A 25,780-nucleotide genomic window follows, 5' to 3' on the forward strand; every position below is an offset into this window, starting at 1 on the left:
GGATTGAGAACACAACACCTTTTAATTTGGATATGAGGAGCAAATAGAACTAATTCATACCTGGTCAACCGGGCAGAAGTAAGGTGTTGTGTTTGAGTTTTGTTCAATAGAATATCAACAGAGTGAGGTACCATCAGAATCAAATCGTGGCCTAGGACCATCCCCTCACTCTGTTTTACAGACGCAGCAGCAGCAGCAACAGCGCGCAGACATCGCGGCAAAGCGCATGCGACAGGATCAAGGGCGGAGGAATAATAGCCGCACGGCCTATTCTTCCCTCCATGTTCCTGCGTTAACACAGACAAAGCACATCCATTACATTCATGCACAAACAACACAAAGGCCTTATCGTAATTTGGTGTACCCAGAACCGGTGCTGAACACAGCGCGGCTTTGAGAAGCTCAAATGATCGTTGATGTTCCGATTCCCATGGCAGTGGCAAAGAAATGCCCTTCCTCGTCAAAGCCAACATCGGTTTTACCACTAGGGCAAAGTTCGGGATCCACAGTCTACAGTAGGACGCCATCCCTATCAGGGCTCTGACTTCCTTCTGTGTTTTTGGGACAGACATGCCAGAAATGTGTTTTATTCGTTCAGGTGTCAATCTTCTCCCCTCCTTTGACAGGAGGTAGCCTAAATAGGCAACCTCCTGGCAACAATATTGAAATTTCTTAAGTGAAGCTTTGTGACCATGTTCAGCTAAATGAACAAGCAACAATATAGTGCCTTCTTTACAAGCTTTCTCAGAGTCTGCAGCTAAGAGCAAATCGTCTACATATTGAAGCAGCGTGCAAGTAGGTGGCAGTTCAAGGGTGTCGAGCTGCTCTTTTAAGGCTCTACTATAGATACTAGGACTTTCAGTGTACCCTTGAGGTGCCCTTGTGAATGTAAATGAGCGTCCCCCCAAGGTGAACGCAAACAAATACCTGCTCTCCTTGTGTATCGGAATACTAAAGAAGGCGTTTTTCAAATCTACGACACTGAAGTGCGTAGCCGTAGCAGGGATCATTGTTAAGATTGTTGTTACATCCGGCACGATTGGAAATTGTGGGGCCACTACCCGGTTAATAGCACGAAGATCTATTATAAACCGGTACGGAATTGCATTGTCGCCTTTCTTATATACCGGTAAGATCGGACTATTACATAAGCTACCTGTAATCTCTTCGATCACTCCACGATGTACAAAATCGGAGACAATGCATTTCAGAGCGCGCTCGCCCTCAACTGAAATTTTATATTGCGGAATGCGCGGTAGTTTAACCCCATGTTTCAAGACTATCTTAACGGGCTCAACGTGCAATATTCCGACATCATTGTCGTCTATTGCCCACAAACATTCCGGGACAATACCGAACTCGGGAGGTAGAGGTCGGGTCAAGTACTGGGAGTTAAAAGGTTGCTGTGGTGAAACTGTCAATCTTATTCCGTCAGGGGTACAATGGATCACTGCATTCAGTTTCTTCAACAAATTCAACCCCAGCAAGTTTTCTCCACAGTTTGAAGTAAGAAGAAAAGGGCACTGGTCTGTAAAAGGGCCCAAAGAAACGGATACCGGCGCAGAGACCGGACAAACAGTTGGTATACCAGAGAACCCTATAGAAACGTTTGTTTGCCCTGACAGGGGAATGTTTGGAACCCGAGAATGGTCAATGGAGCACTTCTGCGCTCCAGTGTCGATCAAGAACTGATGTTTCCTATTCCCCACCAATAATTCAACATAGGGGCCCTTCTGAATAACGGGAATAGGTAAAGGTTCCAAACGCTGCTTCGGGCAATCCTAGTAAGGCAGAACTTCATCAAAGGGAAGTTCCTCAGAAAGATAGACGGCGGAAGGGTGATCAAATATATTTCTTGAGTCCATACTCGAAGTCTGATTTTCCTGTGAAAAAGGTTGCTGGGGATCTCGTAGAAGCTGACCCCTATCAGGACCCCCTGCTCCAGGGCGGCCCCGTGGTCGCCTACCCATACCTCCGAATGTGCCTCCTGACCTCTGACGGAGGGCAGGGCACTGTGCTCGCCAGTGACCTTCCTGGCGGCAATAAGCACACTGATTAATATTTATAGAATTTAGAGGAGTATTTCCTCTTTGGAATGTACTGACCTCTAGTTTGTGTCGTACCTCCTCTGGGGTGCCTGACAATTTGCTGCAACAATACCTTAGTCTTTAGGTCACCCCTTCTTTTTTCGATTTTCTCTTTTTCGTTATTAACCCGATTCTCATAATACTGAGCCATATGCAAAACCTCTGACTGAGATTTTGCCTGCCAAGCGCTCTCTGAGGACATAATTTGTGACTGGATGTCGGGCAACAATCCACGCACAAATTTGTCCACAAACAACCTCTTCCCCTACTCTGTACCCAAATCCTGTCCACTGAAGTCGGAGAACACCTGTTCAAACCTATTAAAGAATTCAGTGGTACCTTCAGTTTTTCCTTGGACACAGGCCGTAAGCTTGTCCCAAATAATCCTTTTTTCTGGAATTATAGTTTTCAATTTGGCAACTATTCTATCAGGTAAAGTGAGTATTACCTGGGGTGGTTTCTCACCAGCTGGTCGTTCCCCATCTATTCTAGTTAGATTTACCCATGTATCCCCTAACCCCGGCACATCATCTACTGTCCGTACCTGCTTCCATACATCAACAGGTAAAAGCACTGGAAACAATAAATCCATGTCACTTAAGGTGAACACGGAAGACTGCAAAACGGATTCTATTTCTTTATAAAACCCTGTCGGGCTCTTCCTAATATCAGGGACTGATTGTCTGATCGTGTTCACTTCCTGTCGAGAGAACGGGACGTGAACAAACTGTGATACGTAGTGTGCTGGGATATCCACCGCGGGAGCACCAGTCGCCGCGTTGGCGGGGATTTCTACTTTTGGGACAAGGGTCGGAGGGACCTCTCTCATAGGCAACTGAGATATAGGGACCTCCGACCGCTTACTGAGTAATAAGGCCAAATCAAGCGCTAAAGCAGCTGTGGAAGTGTCAGGCGAAAAAGCTCTTTTACAAATACCTAATAACTCTGTGGGGCAACCAACCTTCTTTCTTATACATTCTTCCTGCAAGTGCTGTACCATCACTTGAATTACCTTCCTTTGCATTTCTACCGTATATTGACTATATGTATCGTATACCTCATCCGGCGGTATTGATGAATCCGAGATCCATCGAACCGCATCTCTAGTACAGATCCGTACTTCCTCGGGTGCTGATCTTCGGCACGAAAGGAACCGTTTCTGCATATATATCCTATCGTCCCCATCATCCTCATTTTGTAATCTTTCAAAATCCTGTCTAAACTCAAACAATCTATCAACATGTCCATATACTTTCTGTTCGGTATCCCTTGAGAGTGCCAAAGCGTTCAGATCTCTCACCCCTTGTGGGAGATCCGAAGTCTGCAATCTACCCCACATTACACCTAAATGAATCCCCAGTCCTTCAATAAAAACGTTTTTCTCGGGAAAATCGTGCAAATTAGATAATGTTGAAAATACCTCAGTTTGATCACCTTTTTCCATGCAATGTTTAGCCCAAGCAAATAGTTCCTGTTTCCTGCCCGCAGGAACAGTACTACGAGTCACTATCCTCGACCCTGCACCAGGATCTGATTTAATAAACACAGGACTCCCCGAAATCGAAAGTGTAGGTGAACCTAACATGGGTGCAGGGGAAAGAGGTAAAGTAACAGACGAAATAGACGGAGGAGCGACAACTAAGGAACTAGGGGTAGTAGGCTGTGTAAGAGGAGTAGGAATAACGATAGGAGCAATAGCAGGAATGGGAAGAGCGCCCACAACAGGAGCATACGGAGGTGGCGCTGAAGAATCAGGCCTCCGTTCGTTTAATATTTTCTCAATAAACTCCTCGGAAACATGGAAATCTTTAGAAGGGTAAATTTTCTGGACTCCGAGCGAAAAAGCTCTGTCCATTTTCTGGGTTTCATCTAATCGTTTTTCCTTGTCATATAACAATGCCTTTTCGGCATTCGTTTTATGACGTCGTGCATGTTTATCCCTACTTTTAAGCTGCTGTAATGCTTCCTTTTTCCAATTTTGTAACACATCAAAGGCTGCTGGCCTAGCCTTCTTCTTAAGCAAAATCGACTCTAAGTATTCAATACGGGGGATCTCAAAACTACCATTGATTGGCCACTGAAATTCGGAGGCATTTCTGGTCTGTCTGTGCCAAATGTCATTAAATACAATACTACCAATGCCATACTTACAGTACATAGTACACGCCGGCGACCCCTCCTGTGGTGCCGGACAGCTAAATTCCAAAGATTGTCGATCGCTGCGGAATAGAGCCCTAAAACAGCTAGACAATTTCCCAGGCATTTCTCAAAGAATTGGTGTTACCTGGTCCAATAATTGTGTCTGCAGATACAATACGCCAAATTCAAATTGTCAGGGTTAAATTAAGAGCCGGGTCACGACTACACCTGACCAAACCTAAGGAGGACTGTACGGTTTTCAAAGGACTTCAACTAACAAATTTTACCTGCGTTCAGTGGTTTCGGCAAATCTGCCCGCCTCGGATTTGGACCCTCGTCAAGATGCCGTGTCAGACCGCACGACTATCGCCCAAGGATCGGATCGTGCAGCGCTGCCGAGGTATCGCGTCTCGATCGGTCGGGCCCGCAGAATCACACCGTCCGATCCCGATTCGATAGTCTGCGTCAACCTTCAATGATCCGGCATCAATCATGAGGGTCCCTATTCGGGCGCCAACTGTGGAAACAGAGAAATTGACATGAGGCCGGGAAGCCCAAATGGAAACACACCAACACAGGTTACAAAGGACCATATAAAGCGCTTTATTTCAAAGTTACAAAGTTACCAAGTTATCAAGGTCAATTGACATGCGAATAGCTATTCGGCCCTCTGACTAACACACGAACCTTCAACGTTAGGTTCGCACTGAAAGTGGGAGAGACCGATCATCGGGATGCTTGGGTTTTTATACATTTAGTACTGCATTGGCCAGCCCTCTTACAAGTTAACCATTTCTGGAACCATGGCTAGGGTTCGTAGCCAGGTCGAACATGCAATCTCCATATATTAGATCGGTTCCGCTGATACAGTTACATATTTACACCTAGGTTAAACAGAGGACAGGGTCTTAGTTCATGACCCTAACAAGTAGCCTGCGGACATATTATTCATTCACGTGTGCGGAGGTCACCATGGCCGAAGTCTTACTCGCAATGTCATTCGGCCTCCATTTTGTGATTCGGGGTGACTTCCACACTGCAAGAATACCTAAAATGGCGGCTAGATCCAAGATGGCAGCTTACACAATACATTAAGGTCAAGACCTTGCCGTGGAACCTATGTTCACAATATTCTTTAGACAGCTTGGCGTAGGCCAACATACATTTAAACAATGCGACTGGGGTCACAATATTATATCGATTTCCACAGGGTGCTCCACAATGAAAGAGTGGCTCCTGAAAAATGCGGTTCTTGTCTCTAGGCGACATTCTCAAGCCTAACCCAGAGGCCACTGAAAAGTGAGATGGGCTGCCCCACTGCAATGGCTGAACGTCATACCGGGCACTGACTCGTACAGACTCAATCTTCTGTCTTTCGACCCTCTCAACTCACCGAGCAGAAGACATTTGGTGCCACCTATGGAGACAGGCTCAAACTGGCCTATAAGGCCCTAGGCCCATGGCCGAACCAAAAACACAAAAATGCTGGCGTCGGGCAGTTTTTTTAGGCAAAGTTGGACACTTCTTGGCCAATGTGCTCCAGTTTGATGAGTTAATTTACTCTGTGGCTATTAGTTTTGACCAGTGTTGCAGAATAAATATTCTTTAAAATGCACAGTATCCATCACACTTTATCAAACAACTTCCCCTTGGTTACTATTCAAACAGTGTCACAAAAGGAATGAATAGCCATTTGCAACGGTGGGCCACTTTTTCATTGGTGCCCGAGACACTTTTATGGCCCAGTCCGACCCTGTCTGGAGAGGTGTTACAAATTGTCCCCGTGTGAAAAAACTATTCCATAAACATGGACCTTTGCGAGATGATGGCATTTCATTTCTACTCAAGTGTATTTTATGGACTTCCGCCACTTTACATTTCCCTGGAAACATATTGTCAAATCCTATCATGACGTTGTCATGCTGAATATTCAATTGGGCTGCCTTTGATGTTTGACCATGTGTTGGTGTCAATGCTGCTCACACAGCCTGAACAAGTGGGTTGTGAGATGTGAATTCAAAATCCCCATAAATGGAATGGATTGCATTTGTTGTTGCTTGTTTCTGAAATGTGGTGTGAGGAATGGAACATATTTGCATATTCTGCTTTGATCTTGTATCAGTGCATGCGGTGGGATGCTGTTTCTGGTTATTGGTGCACAGCGGGCATGGTTCACATTGTATGAGGCATCCAGCATGCCGCCACGTCATTGTGTTTCATGATACCATGTGTACATTACTGTCTAGATTACAAAGGTCATGTAATTGACCTGGTCCATGACCAGCTGCCAGATGTCACCATCTCAGATGAAGATAAAAAGAAGAATCTTGAGCTTTTAGAGGAAGCCAAGAAAGTCAGTGAGCGGTTCCTGACGCGGAGAGGGAGGAAATCACGATGCAGCTTGAGCGAATCCCCAACAGGTACTCCTTTTTCCAGACTCCCATGGTCATTGGTTATCCTTTGTGGTCTGGTGCATTGTCTTTTATGAAAACAGTGACACATGGGGCGTGGCTAGCTGTCCAGATGTTGGTCAGTGACCGGCGGCAGCGGACGGAAGAAAGTATAGGGAAGCACTTAAATGATTTGAGTGCACATTTTTGTTAGCTAGCAGTCGAGGACTGAGTTACCCAGAACACTTTGCTTTTGGCATGGTTGAGGCTAAGGGTTGGATGAGAGCACTGCCACTGCAGGCACAGAAAAGCCTCGCACTGCAGTGTATGGAAGATAATTATGGGAACTCTGAGTCACAGTAAGACACTGTACTACTCAGAGTTGGACAAAAAGTGAGCTTAGGACCATGGGTAACTGGTTCCATGTAATAAAGCTGCCACGAAAATGTCTGTTTTAAAAATATATTGCGGCAAAAAGGCTGTGGTGTGGCCACCGCAATCCATGTAATGGATGCCGGGGACACCCCTGCAACCCCTGGACCCCTTATACCGCATTAGGGCAGCGGGGGACACCCCCGCAATCCCTGCTCCCCTTGTGTGGTGTAATGGAAAACACATTTACCGGGTCACACCGCAGCCTTTTTGCCGCAATTATTTTGTAAAAACAGCAATTTTTCGGCAACCATATTACTGTTAAGTTAGGTTCCATACTTGTTACAAGGGGGATTGCTGCAGGCTGTGCTGGACATTTCGCTAGAAGAATGCAGTGCTCCTTCCAATACAAGCACACATCGCTTGGATTTGATCGAACAGGGGTTATTGAGTATCGCAACATCAAATCTTAATCTGCCTATTGCGAGCTACACACAACGATGCATTGAATACCGATAAAGTGCTATTCTATAGCTCATTGAAAAGAAGAGCATATATTTACGGCACACAGGAAGTAAGATTTACCCATATTTCATATAGTATGGGATACATGCAATAGGATTTTCTGAATAAACCTAGAATGTGTCACTGCCAAGAAAAGTCAGATTTCAGACATAAAAAAGATGTGTTTTTTTTTCTCTTCAAACTGTAGGCTTGTCTCCTACGCTGAGCCCCAAAGGGTCACCAGTACCTTCCCGGCACAACTCGGTTACCTTTCCATCTTCTCCGGGTAAGTAAGCACAAACCGAGTGCTAGCAACACCTAAAGTTTTCATGTTTTATTTATTAATACATGGTGGTTTGTTATGGCGGTTGCATGACGCACGCATACACCCTTCCAGCTGTTTCAGCACATTTGCAGGGGGTAGAGGTGCCTCGGATGTGGAAGGGATTAAATGTTGACTAGAATGATGCGACTCCAGCAAATTCATTTGCTGCGCCAAAAGGGCCTTTTCTGTCTCTAGGTGGGGAGGTAAAGGGACGGAGCTACAGTACAAAGGGTTGCGCTATAAGCTCCTATCACCAAAGCGTGAGCATCATCCTAGAAACCGTAACCATCGGTTTTGCACGTCCAACCTGAATCATCGGGTTTGGGTATCCAGTGATAATATTGACGGAAATAATAACGACTGAATTTACAAAGATGAAAAAATATTGCTAGAATTAATAGAGTGGGTAAAAAATACTGACCAGCAGAAAAAATATCGAAATAAAGGCAAGAAAGTGTAATGATAGGGGTGAGTTTTAGGTGTACAAAATAAATTTAGGTTAAAATTCAGATAAAGGGGAGGGAGACAAGGAGAGTTAAGGAGTAGGAGAGGTAAGCGAGATGTAAGAAGGTGTCTCTCTGAAAAAAAAGGTATTTTTACAATGGACAATGTAAAAGGCATGTCGATATTGATTCTTGCAATATTTATTGCACTTTGTAAGTGCACATCACTGTTATTTCAGCCATAAAATCACAGTAACCCTCTGGTCTGTTTGTCAGAAGACATAATTTGCTAAGGAGGACTTTGTGGGTTATTAGGTATGAGCACCCTTTGTTTAATCTGAGCCCAGTTCAGTGAGTTATTAGCTGATGTTATGTGGTGGAACCAAGCCCACCCCACTATAATGTTGGCTGCATGATTTTAAGTCCTTTTCGGCTAGGCTATAGACTAAGATGGAACACCATACACCCCATCGAATATTTGATGCGAGAAAGGACAACTGACAACACAATGGCAGCCCTTTGGGTTATCATCAAGAGTGAATGAAAGGCAGATCTTTATGACACTGAGTTACATGTACCAACATATTAAATTCTGCTTGGAAAGTGATTGCCAAGTTTCATAGCTTTGGGGATAGTATGGTTCAAGGATCATAGCTCACGAGTTGAGCACTCATCTCAGACATGCAGCCAGCCTGCACTTCGCAAGTACAAATGCTGTTTCAGGTCCTGCTCTCCCCTTCATCCGTCACATGTCGAATACCATTACATTGGGTAATAACAGCACCTGCTATTGCTGCTTTTAGAAGTGGAAAGAATCCAGTATGAAGCGCAATGTAAAAACACAAATAATTATTATCGGGGTGGGCCCATTGAATAGGGCAGTTGAATGGCAGAAGTTTAGGATTTTCATAGCCAACCAAAATGATCTTCGTTTTTGAAGTGTTTAGGTGGAGACATATGACTTGCCTGATCTAATTGCAGTATTTAGGAGATTCTTATATTTTAATACAAATCTGAATTTCCTCAACCAATTCGACAGTGTTGTGTCAAAGGCTTTCGTGAGTGGTGTGATTTAGATATGGAAAAGGTTTGGAGACAGCCCCAAGCTTCACACAGGGGATCCACAGGTAGCCTCAGAGAAGAAAGGGAACAGCTTTTTCTCAGCCAAAGTCTGATGATGGGCACTTCTTCATTGCAATTAGAGCAATGATCACTGACCAGAAGAAGCTGACGCGGAAGGCCAGATCAGTTTTCGGGAAAAGCCAGAATAATGCAATGATGGATGGGTCTGGAACAGAGGCGCGCACAGGGAGCGATCTGGTGTGGCACGTGCCACCCCTGGATTATGATTGGCCACCCCAGGTGCCACCCACTTTTCCTAAACTATGATCATTATGTGTGTGTGGGATCGTACTTCCTGCCACCCCTGTTTAAATCAGAGCCCCACTTGGGCAAACCCAGTCAAAAGTCTCGACACGCCACTGGTCAGGAAATAGGATTCCTTTGCTGTACAGAGGGATTTTTTTATAGCCTTAACTATGAATTCGACAATCCAGTTGGTCACACAAGGGCTTAATGTCCATCTTTATTTTTGGTGACAGAGATTTGAACAGAAACACTTTTTGACAAACAATGTGCCAAACTCGATCTTACAGGCATAAGCTATCTAAATGTTATTGTTTAATGGACATTATGAAATAACCAATCAAAATGATATACATGAAATCCCTGGAACAAGCCAACAATTTCCGGAATCCACTCCTCGTAATGAGCAAAACCTAAAATGGACCTACTAGTGAATGATCTCATTCATGTGTCCTCTCTCTGTGCCACGCCCAGGGGGAATATCCATTTGCATATCAGTCAGGTATCACCCATTAGGGCCTTCCAGTCTGAAATGCCCAGAAAGTCTCCTTTGAGCAAAAGTAGACCTCACATATCTGTTCCTGTCTTCGTGGGCCTCATCAGCAAGGTGCAATCGAAGCCTCTGAAAGGCGAAGAGCATGGGTTTTCAACTTTTTCCTGAACCCAAGCAAGTCAATGGTGAGGGATCATGAGCACTAAGGTCCAAATCATTTGGAGTGTCACGGCTTGCAGACCCCTGGCTTAGATCATTGCTCTTGTTGGATTGTGTGGTTCCGTGGTTCTCCTTTAGTAGATATTGATTTACTGTAGTAGACTGAAGATCATGTGACTTACATATGTCAGCTGTTGTCCTGCTTTGAGGAGAATTGGTGGTTCCTGATGACTGTTGACGAGGAAGAGAACCAGCGCAGAGAAGCAAGTCACTCAATCAACTGTGTTTTTTATAACGCCACCAGGTGCACGGCCAAAGCATTCCCCTTTTTGCTAAAAAGTGGCCCTCATTCCGAGGTTGGTGCTAGTCATGGCGCTATTAGCGCCATCCTTATTTTGGGAGGGCGAGTCAGTGCACTGGGGATATGCACCTAGATTTTATCAATGTGTTTTAAATCTTCTAGGGTACCCTACAACAAAACAACGGTCAAATAGCCGGCTTTCTGTTGTGGAAGTTTTCTAAGCAGGTTTGGCATATCATGTTTAAACCTGACACTTTGATGTGGTGTCTGCTCAAATGCTTTATGTTTATCATGCAGTCCCCGGTACGCTATATTGGCAGCTCCAAGCATAATGCACACATCTAGAGTGAACTGTGTCGGCTGCCTGAGGCTTGTCAAGCTTCTTTGGTTTAACAATGCATTTAAAGACTTTCTGCTGAGACCCCCAGTGTTTAAGCAGCACGTGCGTTGTGTTCCCTTACTTAGACGTTCTCCAGTGGTGTATTAACATGCCATTGGCACCTGGCGGAGTTTGAGTCCAGTTAACGAAGTTATTGGACAGTCTGGTTTATATGGGTCTACCTTCCTTTGTTATTATGTGTCTTTAGGGGTATCTGCACCAGTGCACCCCTGGCAGTAGCCTCAGTGTGGTTGCGTTTGTGTGTCATCTGACTGCAGAACTAAGACAGATGCATCTGTCACCAAGATAGTTCCACGTGTGTGGTTTGCTGTGGGTTGCTGTGGGGTGGGATGATCATTGCCGTTACTAGGTGGTATGGGGGTGAGTTTTCCTGACTTCCTCTATCTGGTCTGCAGAGTGTTCTTGTGATGCAAGGAAATATCTCCCTGTAGATGAGAAGGGGCACCTCGTGAAAGCACAAGACTAATAGACACCCTCTCTATGTTTGAGGGTTTCTCCTTTCCTTCTTCCTCAGAGGGATCGCCTCAGAGGACGTCTCCTGCAGGGTATGCTCCAGTGAGCCTCTGCGCCATCGACCACTATTTTATGCATATTATTGTAAACCTTTCTACAGCAGCCACAAATCTCAGAAGTGCAACAAAGCGCTGTACCACAACATTATATGCAATGGAAATACATCAATGCATACTAGTAATGTGTTAAGAATATCCACAAAATAAATAATGGAAAACCAGGGACCATATCCAAGTTGTATCTATTTTCTGAATCATAAAAGGTCTAAGTTTGGCAGCTAAATCAGGAGCACTTTCCAACAGAGGTCTAGTCCGCAAGTGAGGGATCATTCTCAAAGGATCAGAAAATACCATTAAGTCAGAGCAGTGGGGTCCTGGGGACAAGATCGACTACGGTTTCCATCTCACCCACATTGAGAGAGTTTTCAGTGATCCTCAATGCCTGTATGCACTTTCCTCACCTCTGAAGCGTTCAGTAATGAATGAACAACATGGCAGACAAAGATTTCCTCCTACATATAATTCATTCAAAATCCTTAGCGAAGCCAGCTCCTAGGCTCGATCTACAGGATGAAGCCAAACTCATCCCCCTTACACATACCTAAATAACACACAGCATAGAGGGGAGTAGCAGGGCATATTAAAGCACACAAGCATTACTGGCAGAAGCAGGCAAGTGCCACATGATCTCAGGATACAATGGCAAACTCACACATTGTGAGTACCCGCTTTGGTGGGTCGGAATAAAGAGGTGGACACTAAGAGGACATTGTGGATTAAGTGAATTCAAATAAATATAACAAAGTCTAACTTTCCCTATTGCTAGACGGGTTTCCCTGTCCATATAAATAACTAAAGGTGCTCGTCAATCACCAGCTGGTCTGAACTAAAAAGTGTAAATCCATTCAAAAACAACTTCTTCCTGGCCCTACCACTATGTTGACTAACTTAATTTAGATTGGGAGAACCTCTCCCCTGTTATAGAATTCTGGTCTGGCAATGTCTCTATTTACTCAATAGTTCTCTTCTTGGAGATATCTTCAAATGGTCTCTTTCCACCTTTTTGACCAAATCGTTGAGTTCCTTTACAATGTATTTAAGCTTGGCTTCCCTTCTTGGGGTAAGCATTTCACAAGATGTGGTACCAATCCTTAGTACTCTTTGATTTGCGTGTAAATATTCTTTTAACTCTAGTGATTCTAGACTTCTACTTAATGTCTTTACTTCCTCCCTTTTCTGGGTTGCATCCTATTCTGAAAACTTGCTATCTCAGGCTGATTCGTAACTATTCGAACCAGTCTGCCCCCCTTCCGGGCTCGGCCTTCGCTTGGGTGCTCTTCTTGGTCTTGGACTCCCGTGCTTCTACCCCTTGTTGGTATATCTCACTCTGTCTGCTTTCTTGTGATGACCGTGTATGACTGCTGGTCGCAGGGTGCCTCTCAGTCTCCCGCATTGGGTGCTTTCGGCATCATTAGAAGGGTGGTGCTCCCACCACGCATTTAATGTGGTCACGCCATCACTGGTGTAATGTTTCATTTCTCGTACGGTTCCCGATTCTTGGGAACACCGGACCACTCCTGCTTCACCACACTGCTCAGGGATCCTCGCAAGTCACGGGTTCCACGGCTCTCCCTGGTTCCACCTCCTCCAGGCATAACCTCATAAGGGGGCTTCCACTGCTTATGCTCTTCTCTCTCTGTTCGCACTGCGCCTTGGATCAACATGCTCTCCTCTGCCAGCCTCTTCGTCTTTAATATTTGTTATTGAAGAGACAGGCACTTCTTCTTGTGCATAACAGATTATTTCAGTTTTGAATTCAGCCAAGTCTTTGGCCCTTATAATATTCTTCATATCTTATAGTCCCATATATGCCACGATGGTGGGTGGGTTATGGAATTCCTTGCAGGAATACAAGTCCTTATCCCCTAATGGGGAGTCTCTCCCAGTGAGGTTCCACTTGCCCAGACCCCTAAGGAAGGTTTGTGGAGTGGGCTCACCTCCCTAGTCTCATAGGGCGAGGCTCCCCCTTGGGGAGAAGGGATGAATACCTGTGATTCGTCACACCAGGTATATGATGGAAGTACCTGGTGTTTGGTTAAAATAAGAGGGCAAATTAGGCTATACCTGGCATGCTCACACACAAATTAACTCAAAATTCATGCCCACGTTCACTCACACCCACAGGCTTTCACACTCGAAAATTGGAACACACCTACTCACACAGATGTGCTTGCTCATATGTGTACATTCAGCCTTGCACCATCAGAAAACATGCATACACAAACTCTTATTTGCACATACAAAGAGGCACACATTCCCTGACATCCATGCACAGAAAGGCACATCCATTTATTGGCATGAACGCACATTGATACCCCTCACCCTGCACACATGCACACAAGTAAACACTGGGAGACAATGCACTGGTTAATAGCCTATTCATGAGTGGTGCCAAAATTCAATGCTACAGCATTCCCCACAATTGGTATGAGGAATGAGACAGACTAAGAGGCCAGTGCTATACACTGCACAGGTCCTTGCAGATGGAGTTATGCGTGCTCTCCTTGTGCTTATGTTCTTGGTTTTGGCAAAAGTAGCAACTCCATTCTATGTCCAAAGCTCCCCAGATAGCCCCAATTTTTGAGCTTTTTAGACCATCCCTGCTCTGGCATTTGCCCTACCAGTGCATGGTCATATGGATCACCCACACCTTGCTCTCTCCTCCTCCTTGTCCCACAATCCTTCTCTTGCCCTCCCCTGCCTCATAATACTTGAACATGTCGCACACCACTCGGTATCACAGCAGGATGTCTTTATCCACTGTCATGATTGCTGGGCAACATATGGGTCACAGGGTGCTAAACGCTGGATATATGGAAACATGTCCTTGCACTAACAACACCCTCTGTGGCAGTGATCATCAGCGCTCAATATAGAAAGGCATTCAGTGTAAAGGTCTTTCACTTCTATGACAAATTGCCATCTGCCCTGCATAATTACAAGGGCGAGTAGAGGCTAAAGAGCCTACACAGCCCTCACACTTCTGCAAAACAAGAGCCAGCACAATCATGAAGGTAAAATAGGCACAGTTAAGAGGCACACCTCCATCGCCTTTTGTGGTAGTGTGGGCCGAGGGAATGCTATACTCTCAAGAGGGATGTGGCTGCGGTTTAGTAGCAATCCAAACAGCAAAGTATAACAGTCCAAAATAAAGGACTGTCCAATCAAAAGTTCTGTAAAAAATATATATAACTTAATTAAACACAACATGTAAAAAATAACTAAATAAAACCGTAGAAAGAACACAGAATATGCATTCTGGGTAATGAGAAAGGGGGAAACAAGGAAATAAAAACCACAGTGTTCGAAAAGGATATGTTATTGAGGTGCATAAAAAAGAGATGCATATGACCGAGTCAGTCTCTCAGGCCCAAAATGGGCAGGTGGGGTAGTTTTCAGGCAACAATCACTCCTATAATGTTTTAGTGGTTTCAACAACGGCGAACTTGGCTTCATGATCAGCAGGAGTGTGCTCCCAGCACCTTAATATTACGTCGTATAAAGGGGTACAACTATTTGCGGGCCAGAAGCAGTTCATGCCGCTGCCATCACAATGAAAGATATGGACAGAAGGGTCATCACACAGTGGCACTGTGCAATGTGCATTCCTCCGCTCCTGTTCTGAACGAGTGCAGCGGATGCATGCAGACTCCACACATTTCATAGTGCTTTCTATTTGTGAATTTGCGATGCGATTTTTCAATATGTGGAATTCCACAATCCCTCCTGGGTTCAGGTTTTGAACACAGAGATTTGCACGGGCATCCAAATGTGTGAAACTTTGATTAACGGGTACAAAGGCTCCCAGTGAATTGCCTGCAGGCGAAGGAGACGTCCAATCACCTCCCTTCACCTGCTTCAGAAAGAAATGTGTGTCTGAAGCTTTGTTGGAACATGGCCTAGCATGGTAGATGCGCCTCAACTCAGAGGAACTGGGCCCTCCAGGAAAAGGGACTCAAGCAGAGGCGTTGCTAGGTGAGGCTGAGGGGGCTATAGCCCTGGGTCTTTTAGTTGTAGCCCCGGATAAAAGCTCAGGAGCTACAACCAAAAGGCTAGGTAGCCCCGAGTCCCGCCAGTCCTGACATTGGCCTAGCCCCAGATCTTTTCCAGACCTAGCAACACCCCTGGACTCAAGTCATCTTCACTCTCGCAATGATCCCAAACCCTCCAGCCGTTTAAGCCTCTTTCACACATTCTTCAAAAAGCATCTGAGTGTAGTGGCAGCACACCTATGAGACCCAGTCACCCAAGAGTGGCTGGAATCCCTCAGAAAAGCGCTCTATTGATTCCCATTCGTGTGCACTCGGCGTCCTCCCACGCTCACACGCTAGGATGCCTAGTCCACTACTAGTCAAGGGGAAAAGTCTATCTGACTGACCCATGTCCCCAGAGGATGTTTTCTGTGATTGCGCTTGCTTTGCCAAGCCTTGGTGCCATCTGTATCGACAACTAGCAGGCGAAGCCTGTAATACTCAAGCTGGCACCGAGTGCCCTGGTCACATGCAGATTTGAAGAATGGTCTGTGCTCGCTGTGACTATTTTAAAGCACCAAAAAACTGCATGTTGTAATAGTATGACGTAGATATAGTGCGTTCATGACCTCCTTGGCTGCTGAGTGCTGGTGCACTTGTTTCTCACTCTTGCACTTTGCTCACACTTCCATATTTGAAATGATTAATGATGTTTATCAATTGTTCTGCGATATCTGATTAACCTGTTCCTGTAAATCTACGTAATGTGAACATGATTAATGTTTCTGATTAGTTAATGGATTTCTCAAGGCAAACATTTTCAAATGCAAATTACGTTTTCAACCGGGCAAAAACAGAAAATGCTACTCCTCCCTTGCCACACCAATGTAGCCCCTCAACAGGCACACATGGCTACTGTACTGCATAACCACTTTAATTTTCTAAGTGCATTCACAAAATTGAAAAGAATACATTTGTATTGCCAAAGCAGCCAAAAAGACAATTAAACACGAATGTTGTGAAATGGCACCACTGTAATGCGTTAAAAGTATTCTTTACAAAATGTACGTTATGATGGCACTTGCTAAGAAACACAAACGAGTATGTGAATTAAGTGCTTGAATTTTCTTTACGGCACAAGCAACGTATCGACCATTAATGTAACCCCGTATTTATGACTTTCTAGGTCCTGATACATCTGCAGTCAGTTTCCCTGCTCCGCCCTCCCCATCGCAGGTAGGAATGCTTGTACCTTTACAATCACGTGGTGTTCACTTGCATGATGGCCCACTCTTCATTGGTTAATGGAAGCAAATATCATGTCATCTCTAGATACATTCTTTAAAACTCATAGTGAATTTCAACATTGGTATTTGAGCATTTATATAAAATATTTCACTACCTCTAATTTGCAATTGTTATTAAATATAAGTTGCAGAAAAGCTCATTTCAGCACAATGTAGGTTTGGAGAATAACTATACTGTGTGAATTTGACAGTTGCGTCCAGTAAAATAATAATACAGCGTTTAATCTAATATTCGATGAAAGTCACAATAAGAGGCCTTCATGATTCACAGTGCAATTAGGGCGAACAAAGAGAGTCGGTAGTCTGTTAGTGGTAGACGGGATTAGTATGGACTGGGTGAACTCATTCTGTTATCCGGGTGTTAATATAGCGAAAGGGCTAGAGTGAAACATACATATTAAAATTCAAGCGAGCAAATTTACCCAGATAAATGCCCCAATTTATTTATTTATTTGTTTATTACATTTGTTACACGCCCAAACCCTTGGGTATCACGGCGAGGTAACAGACAGCTTGTGAAATAATATTCAGTGAAAAATTGTAGCGAAGTTACAGTCAACAATCATAACAATATATACCTAAGACGAGTAAAGAAATAAACGGTGCAGCATATATACAATTACAATAGTGGCAGGCATTATTCGTATTGGTTAAATAACCACGTTTTGAGTGCCTTTTTGAAGCCTCAATAATAAGATATGGCTTATAATAGATGGCCTCCCGATGGACCACTCTGTACGTATCTATAGAGCAAAGACCATACCAGTGGCAACATACGGTGCATGTGTCTAGGCCATCAAAGACCCAATCTATTACAAAGGAAAGAGAACCAATTCCTTAGATCTATAATAGGAGTACAATAGGGTTTTCCAGGCCACCTGTTACATCAAGAATGTTGCCTGACATACATCCTGGATCTCATCCAGTTACAGCTTGTAGAAGATTGGTTGCAAATAATGGGGAACCCAAGCTCCACCCTAACTAGGATGTTACTGGAGGACATTGTGGCCTCAGATATACATTACAGCTCTACATCAGAATTATGTAAAAGTAACACTAACATCTCTTGATCTGGTGGACTACATTGACATGAAAATGGCTGGGAATGAAAAAGTCCATAGGAGAGTTACAAAGGCCTTCTTCGTCCTTAAGACCAAAGACAAAAGAGTTTTAGAATGCAAAAAGAAGAAGCGTGCAAGGCTACCTCAGAAACAGGTCTCTAATGGCGACTCCCAACTACATTTACTGGTTTAACAATCCAAGGAAGAGGGCGATTCTGCTTCGCTTAACAACAAACCTGCTATTTACGAAGGGCACTGCTCTCCCACTGGACCGGGGAAGTAAGGGAGAGAGCAGGTGCATCTGTTGTTGGCACGATATTGGCGATTTAACTAATATTTTACTGATATGTCCTGTTAATGCAGAAGTAAGATGCAAATATCTCCTTCCTATGCTAAGAAGCTGGGGGACAAAACATTTCTCTATTGCTTTTAATTGGATTTTATCACTCCCCGATGCGAAACGTGCACGCAATATTTATATTTTTACTGAACGCAGTACAAACTCTCAGAATTCTTTACAATTTTACCTTGGTTGGATTTTCCTTTTATTTAATATTTACAATTGCTATTGTATTGTTTGCATAATGTATTACTAATTTATTATTATTTTTCTGTTATTATATTGTCTTTTATGGGATTAGTGTTCCCGAAATAAAGAATGTTCTTCTTCTTCTATTTCACAAATATGCCATATATAGGTACATCACAGAGAAATATAAGATATATTATATGTGCCATATGTAAGTTGTGTACATAAACAAAAGTAAACTAAAATCACATATATCTGTGAATCTAAACTCAGTCTTTCTGCTGTAAACAACTAATACAGGTCGTATACAGAAAACACATATTTGTGTGAAAGAAACACAGGGCCTTTTCATGCAGAGCGACATGCTTTGCATGACTAACAGGTTACAAGGAACACAGCAACCTGCCACTATGTCAGGCTCGCAGTGTTCGCAAACATTTGGAAGCCAAGCTTTCCTGGCATATGTGCCACTTTAACAGACCATTAACATATAATTGCTTGTTTTAGTGCTACAAACACCTATTTGTGCTGTGATTTCAGCACAGAGAGGTGATGAAACTCTGCCCCTAATTAAGTAAAGACGTTAAGGCTTTCACTTCTCTGTTCAAGGCCCCATGCTCTGGAAAGCACACCACGCTTGGCTGGTGACGAAGACATTCACAGGATATTCCAGAGAGCTCCTGAAACACGCTTCTCTTAGCAGCCTTAAAATAATGTCAGTTCCCATCAGCCCTCCCATTCACATGCACAACATTAATTTAGTCAGGTGAACGCCGCGTGGCAGACTCTCGCTGCAGAGAGTTCTACATCATTTTGATTATCATAGCAATGTTATCATGGCCAATCAGGATTCTATTAATGGTACAGAGACGAGTGTTCTGCAGTGGACTCTTTTAATTTTGTAGAAACAGCAGCAGGAGATCAATGTTTATCAATTGTGACCACCAACAGATCTTGACACCCCCTAGGAAGACAGACACAGGAAGCCAAAGGCATAGTATCCAAAGAGACATTTCCGAACATCACAAGTACCCGTAGACAGTATTAGAAGAACTGTTGGTCGGGAATATGATCTATTTGTATATTACTTTTGTTTCGGAGTTGATCCATAATCTAGTATTCCCATTTTCATATTCCTTCGAGATTCTGTGCACTGTGGGTTTTTCTCGTTGTTTTCCAGGTAAACATTACATTTTATTTCGGTTTCTTGGAATGCAACTATTTAAAACAAAGATGGAAATCAAATGTTTCTCGGTTAGGGACAATATATAGGTCGAAAAACAGGATTCTAATTCACGTGTATTTTTTCAGTGTGCTGTTCAGTTCATAAGACATGGCTGGCCAGACAGATCCAAGGCACAAACATCAGACATCCTGCAAAAGGAAGGACACCTGGCACATCCACATTGCAGGCTTGGAAGACAGCTCCTGTTGAGACAGATTTTCCTTACTTGGCCAAACGCTAAACAATGATAATAGATCACAGATATCCCAGAGGCATAACTATTTAGGTTTGTGTGGGACAGCAAGATGGACTTCCCTAAACCGAAGAGTGACAGCTCTTAAGCCAGCCTTCTATCACCCATTGAAATGAGAATGTGGGTGAACATTATCAATTTATTTTATGACAGAGAAAGAATGTACCCCTTGAATCACAACTATGAGAAAGGGACTCAAACCCATTTTATTGCACCAATGAACATATGCCTTCCAGGAACATAAAGAAGCCCTAAGAGTACTGGGTGCCCAGGATTGCATGATGAGCCCTTTGGGGGACCATGATTCCCAAAATCCGCCATGCCAGAAGGTGATGAGAAACCTGCAAATATCAATGGATGGGAGGCGGCAATATCGTTCAGAACATGTTCCCTTCAGCTCAGAAGAAGTATTAATGAATCCGTGGATATTTCCACAACTAGGGGTAATCTCATCTGAGAAGGGCAACATGAAGCAATCAGAACTCAGGAGGATCCCTGTTTCTGGCTGTGTAGAAGTGTCTTCGCAACCCTGGAGAATGGGGGGGATGCATAATGAACACCTCTTGCCTATAACTGGAAAAATGCATTCACGCCCTAGCATATGGGTTCATTCTCCAGCTGAAAGAGATCTGCATTTGGATGTTGAGACAAGGCACAAATGAATAACTCGTGAATGGGCCCCACCAATAAAAAATGAGAAGAAATATTAGTCTGTGAATATGTCAGTGAACGAAACCTACTCAGATAAAGGAACGCCAGCCTGTTATGAAGTTCCGACTCCTTAGGATGAACTCTCTCTTAATTTGATACAGTCCAAAAACCAAAGGTTCACTGCGAAGTCTGAGCGACATTTTGAGTTTGTCCCCCAACATGGGGATAAATCATACCACCATTTGATCATAGGGCAATTTGCAAACGGTTTTGCAAAGCTGGGAAATTCAAATATTCCACCAAGAATTTCATATGCTGTCGAAATTGATGACAAGATCATGACCCCCCAGTCAAGATTGAAGTGCACCTTGCACCCCAGCCTCACAGGCTTACATCTGATTCTATTTGAGGTCGGGGAGTGGAAGACAATTTTGCTCTGCCTTTCCACACTTACCCAATTTTTTGCTGCCCATAAGATGAGCTCTGCTCTTGCATCTTTGGAAAATGGTATCCAACTTGAAAAATCTAGTCCTCTGTGAAGGGCATCGGCATAGAGCCCTGTAATGGAGAAGGCCGCAGGACAGCATCCCACTGTAGCGCTAGTAGCCCAAAGATCTAGGCCAGATGTCTTAGTGATATCACTGGGAGATTTAGTGTCCTCTTCCATTCCTTCCCAAAGGAATCAATCTTAGATTGAGGTTAGCAAACAGTAGATGCCCTGCAGTCTATCACAAATCATGGAAGTTGTATTTTCTTTGATGGGGGTCACTTCCGACTTCTCTCAATTTGTGCTGAATCCTAACCACTGCAGTACATTTAACATCATCTTGAGGTGGGATGACACTTTGATTTAGGATGGGGCCAAGAAAACGTTATTGTCTAGACAAATGAGCAAACCCCTCTTGCTCTCGGAAATGTGGCCACTGGCTGCAGTAGTTTAGAAAGCACCCATAGGCAGATGCTAGGCCAATTGGTAGAGCGGAGAATCAGCATCCCACTCTTTGCCACGAGAATTTGTAGGAACTGTCTGCATGGGGCAAAACTTGCACCGTAGTGTAGGCATCCTTCAAGTCCAGCCTCACAAGCCAATCTCCTAGGCTTAATTATCTCATAACAGATACATTGTCTCCTTCTTGAAGTGATATCTTATTGTAAACTTTAGATCCCTCACGTTGATGCCAGAGCAAAATCCTTTTCCCCTTCTTTGCATAATTCATATATTGCTACTAGACCCTAGTGTTGATAGGCAGCCCTTTAGTGGGCCCCTTTCTTCAACAACTCTTTCTCTTCCTGAGTGATTTAATCTGAGATGTTTCTTGGAGAATTGCTGTGTTCTCTGACAGGGGGAAGTACTAAGGTGAGGGTAGGACAAACCACAGTTAATACCTTTGCACCAGATGTAGGGTTCAAGGATCAAGAGACGTATGTGACCAATACAATATTTCTGCATTCTTCCTCCCAAAAGAAAACCCTGTTCCACTTTGAGAGAAGTACTTATTCTTTGAGGTATTTGCACAACCACTGTTTCCACTAAACCCTCAGTTCTAAAGGATTGATCCCCGGAGGAAATAAGTTAGCTGTAGGTCACTGGGATTCCTGTTTGAAGTTCCTCTTTATTGTGTTGAGGCCTGAGCTCTGCAGGAAGCAACTGAGAAATTAAACTCAACCATGACTAGCCCTGCTAGAAAACTGGAGACTGAAGATCTTTAAAGAAGCCTGATCTCTGTCCAATAAAGTAAATATATTAAAAACGTTGCTAGATTTTTACCAAATGTGTCCCCATATAAATTCACCCTGGATATTCCTGCTTCATTGGCCTCTGCTAGACCTCTTAGTTTCGGGATAATTTTAAGTTGAACTGCTTTTCTAAGCTCGTAAGAGATTGATACATTTGCATCACCGAAGAAACTGTATCTAATGGTTTCACCAACAAATTAGTGATAGAAAACAGTTTTGATTAAGTTGAATGTGATCTCTGCATTGTTAAGCCAGATTCTGCCAGTCCTCCTACACAGAGGATCTAGTAAGTGCCTGCCACACTTCTTGTAATGACGTGCCACACTCCTTCATAGCCCTTGGATTAGTGAGCTGAGAAAAGACCCCACACTCTACTCCATCATGTTGCCGGAGACTGGCTCACATTAATGCCTTTTTGCAACTCAAGAACATATCCTTTTTGAAATGTGTGTTTTTTATTGCCTTTAAGCCCCTCGTCCAATATCCTAGAGTGCTGCATCCTTCTATCTTGCATATTCTGTGTTCTTTCCGCCGTGGTGTGTTTTGTAGTGCTTTCTATTTAGTTATTAATGCATATGGTGTGTTTCATTAAAATAAGAGACCCAAGCTACTCCTCACTGATGACGCCCAGCAAGGCTGAAACATGTCTGGGGATGCTTCTGGTCTCATGCAGAAGGGATATGACCTAGCAATTTGGGTTGGACTGCCCCTTTTGCGGTGGGACTAAGCCTGATTTGCATATGGTCTTCCCTCTTCTGTAATGACTTGGCAGGCTAAACAATGATGGTCTAGAGGGTTGCCCAGAGCTGTTCCCGTGCTTATGATTTATTCAAAACCTTCGGGCCATCACCTTTTGGTTTTGTGTTTCATTAAAGTATATATATATTTATAGAACTTTGGTTAGACATTCCTTTATTTTGGACTGTTATACTTCGCTGTTTGGGTTGCTACTGAATCACATTCACCCCCTGGAAGTAGAGCCTTCCCTTGACCCACATTACCACAAAAGGCGAAGGATGCATATCTCTTAACTGTGCCTATTTTACCTTTATGATTGGGTTCACTCTTGGTTTGTAGAAGAGTGAGGGCTTAGCCACTACTTATCCTTGTACTCCTGCGGGACAGAAGTAAGTTTGTCACAGATAGACACTTGGGACTGGTTGATGGGGAAAAGAACTATAACTCTTGTGTAAAAGGACAGTGGGAGTGTTGGTTTACATTTTTTGTATTATTGCTGTTCGTAATAAATTAAAGGTTTACTGCATAATACTCACCTCTGTGTCACGAAGTATACTAATATACCAATTACTGCTGTTACAAAAATGGATAATGATTTTTGAAAGCACCGTTTGCTTGTGAGCTAAATTACTAGCCTCCACTTTTTAATCATTTGTTACGCTACAAAACTCTTAGGGTATGATATAGCAGGTTAATCATTGCTTTTACCAAACATGTTCTCAGAAAGGCTGCTTTCCACTTGGTGACTTGTGTGCAGGTATTTGTTCTATAGCCGCATGCCTCTGCATGGTTCACTGTAACCTGATCTGGTCCGAGCTCTGGCTGGAACGTCCGCCTGAATTCTGCTGTAAAATCACAAGCTGAGTCACATTGTTCCTTACATGGTCATTTTACACGGTTTCTCTCCTTTCTCATTGAAATTGCCAACTTCAATTTCAGTCATTGAAACCTCGCCTCCAAGTAGTGTGTGTCCGCCACGTCAGCCCGCATCCAGGTTCTGTCAAACACATTTCTACTGATGAATGCTGTGGAGCACTGCACGCTGTGTGGCCGCCATCCATGTAGGCCATAGAGGGCGATGTGTCACTTCAAAGTAACTATTTCAGCAGCAGATATCAAGGCGATGTCAGTCAAAGGAACGTCCAGCTTTCGCGAATTCCCTTGATGGAGGTCCGGCTTAATCTACATTGTCTGGTATCCTGCAGCCCAAAAAGTAGTTCCTTTCCTAAATTAGCTCAATGTTTTCTAGAACATGTCAACCAGGCTACAAAACAAGCAGCGATGGCCGACAATGAAATGCAAGTCTTAGCTGTATTTTTACCTGCTTTTTGTTTGCTTTCAGAATTCTACAAACGGATTAACGGATCGAAAACCGAATGACCACCGGAAGGTTTCTCAGGGAAGGCTGACTCCTCGTACCCCTAGCTTCCTGAACTCAAAAGAGACACTATCGGAGCACAAGGAAAACTTTGATCCGCTGAAACCTATGGAAAATTCCCTGAAAACGACCACGCTAAACAAGGACAGCTGTAAAATGACGCTTAGTGGCGCCAGCGCTATTTCGGAAAAGGACCTGGGGAAGTCAATAGTCAAGAAGTTAAAGGAAGTTGAGTCATCTTTGGGAAGCCATCCCCCAGGGAGAGGTGTTGGACCCAAGTGTGCCGGCCGGGAACCACCTGCCCCCAAGGTGGAATGTAAAGCAGAAATCAAAACATTTGCCACGCGGCCCCCTCTGTTGAGGGCTCTATCGTGGGATAGTTCGGAACCCGGCCAGCCGGAGTCAGTTCCGGAATTGGAGGAGAAAGAAGAGGACAGCTGTTCACTTTTTGACAAATTTAGCAATAAACTGCCCTCAATACCGGTGTTCAAAGATTTTCACATCCAACCCGTTCGACTGCAGAAGCTCTCGAAGTTAAGAGAGGTAGGTGTTTAGCAAAACTGCAGATTCTAATGCTTCTCGCTTCATTCTAATGTACGTCATTGAGTGTTGTGCACCTGCCCCACAGTCTATGGTCAAACGGAAAATAGAATCCAGCTGCTGCTATGGGACTGGCTAGCCTGGCTTTGTTTTGGCTTCGAGAGTAATTGTTGTTGTGTGTAGAATCCTATTTTTGAACTGTAACCAGCAGTAGAAAGCAGAAGCAGCGCACAGATGTAAATAGGCGATGTATATGAATCCACAGCCTAGAGGCATCCGCTGAGGGGTTCCATATGGCATAATAGAAAATGAAAGAAATTAATGAATTGTCTATGTTGTCACCCGGAACCCTAAAATGTAAAATACCATTTTGTTGACACCTCTGTACATACAGTTTTATGTTGCATATGGCATACCAGTGTTCCTTTCCCTTGCCCCCAGCTGCCCCTTTGAACCAGAAGGGCATGGGTTGGAGAGGGGAATTATAGGGGATCCAGAAGCAGCACAAATATGCTTCTTGTCCTACAGACCTACTTCTACCTCCCTCTCCTCTCCCCTTCTTTGAATTTGTTTTCTAGAATGAAGGACTTGATTTTCAGCAGGAGATAACACTGGTGCCAAGCTATTTGTGTCTTCCTTGCTATGTCCTGGTTGAAGGAGAGGTGTCTATCAATGTAGAACCCAAGGAACTTCGTGCAGGCCGTCAGCTGGGGTGTGAAGCTCTTGTGGTCCGTAGCAGACAGCCAGGTCTGAATATCATGGTGTTGAGTGTTGTTGGCCAGCAGTAGCAATTCAGTCTGCGATGGGTTGTTCTTCAGGTAAACCCTGGACAACCAGGAA

General features: G+C 43.9%; 1 protein-coding gene across 3 annotated transcripts in view; it reads left to right on the top strand.

Moving 5' to 3' along the window:
* IRAG1 (inositol 1,4,5-triphosphate receptor associated 1) overlaps nt 1-25,780 on the top strand; it is a 1,278,759-nt gene that overhangs the window by 701,800 nt on the left and 551,179 nt on the right. For all 3 annotated transcript variants that reach the window (XM_069623652.1, XM_069623654.1, XM_069623653.1), the window contains 4 exons: nt 6,473-6,646; nt 7,701-7,778; nt 16,708-16,757; nt 24,365-24,943. In XM_069623652.1, coding sequence (XP_069479753.1) covers nt 6,473-6,646; nt 7,701-7,778; nt 16,708-16,757; nt 24,365-24,943 — 881 coding nt within the window. The remainder of the gene's footprint in view (nt 1-6,472; nt 6,647-7,700; nt 7,779-16,707; nt 16,758-24,364; nt 24,944-25,780) is intronic.

The sequence above is a fragment of the Ambystoma mexicanum genome, chromosome 11, assembly GCF_040938575.1.
Source record: "Ambystoma mexicanum isolate Mex_15411 chromosome 11, UKY_AmexF1_1, whole genome shotgun sequence".
NCBI lineage: Eukaryota > Metazoa > Chordata > Amphibia > Caudata > Ambystomatidae > Ambystoma > Ambystoma mexicanum.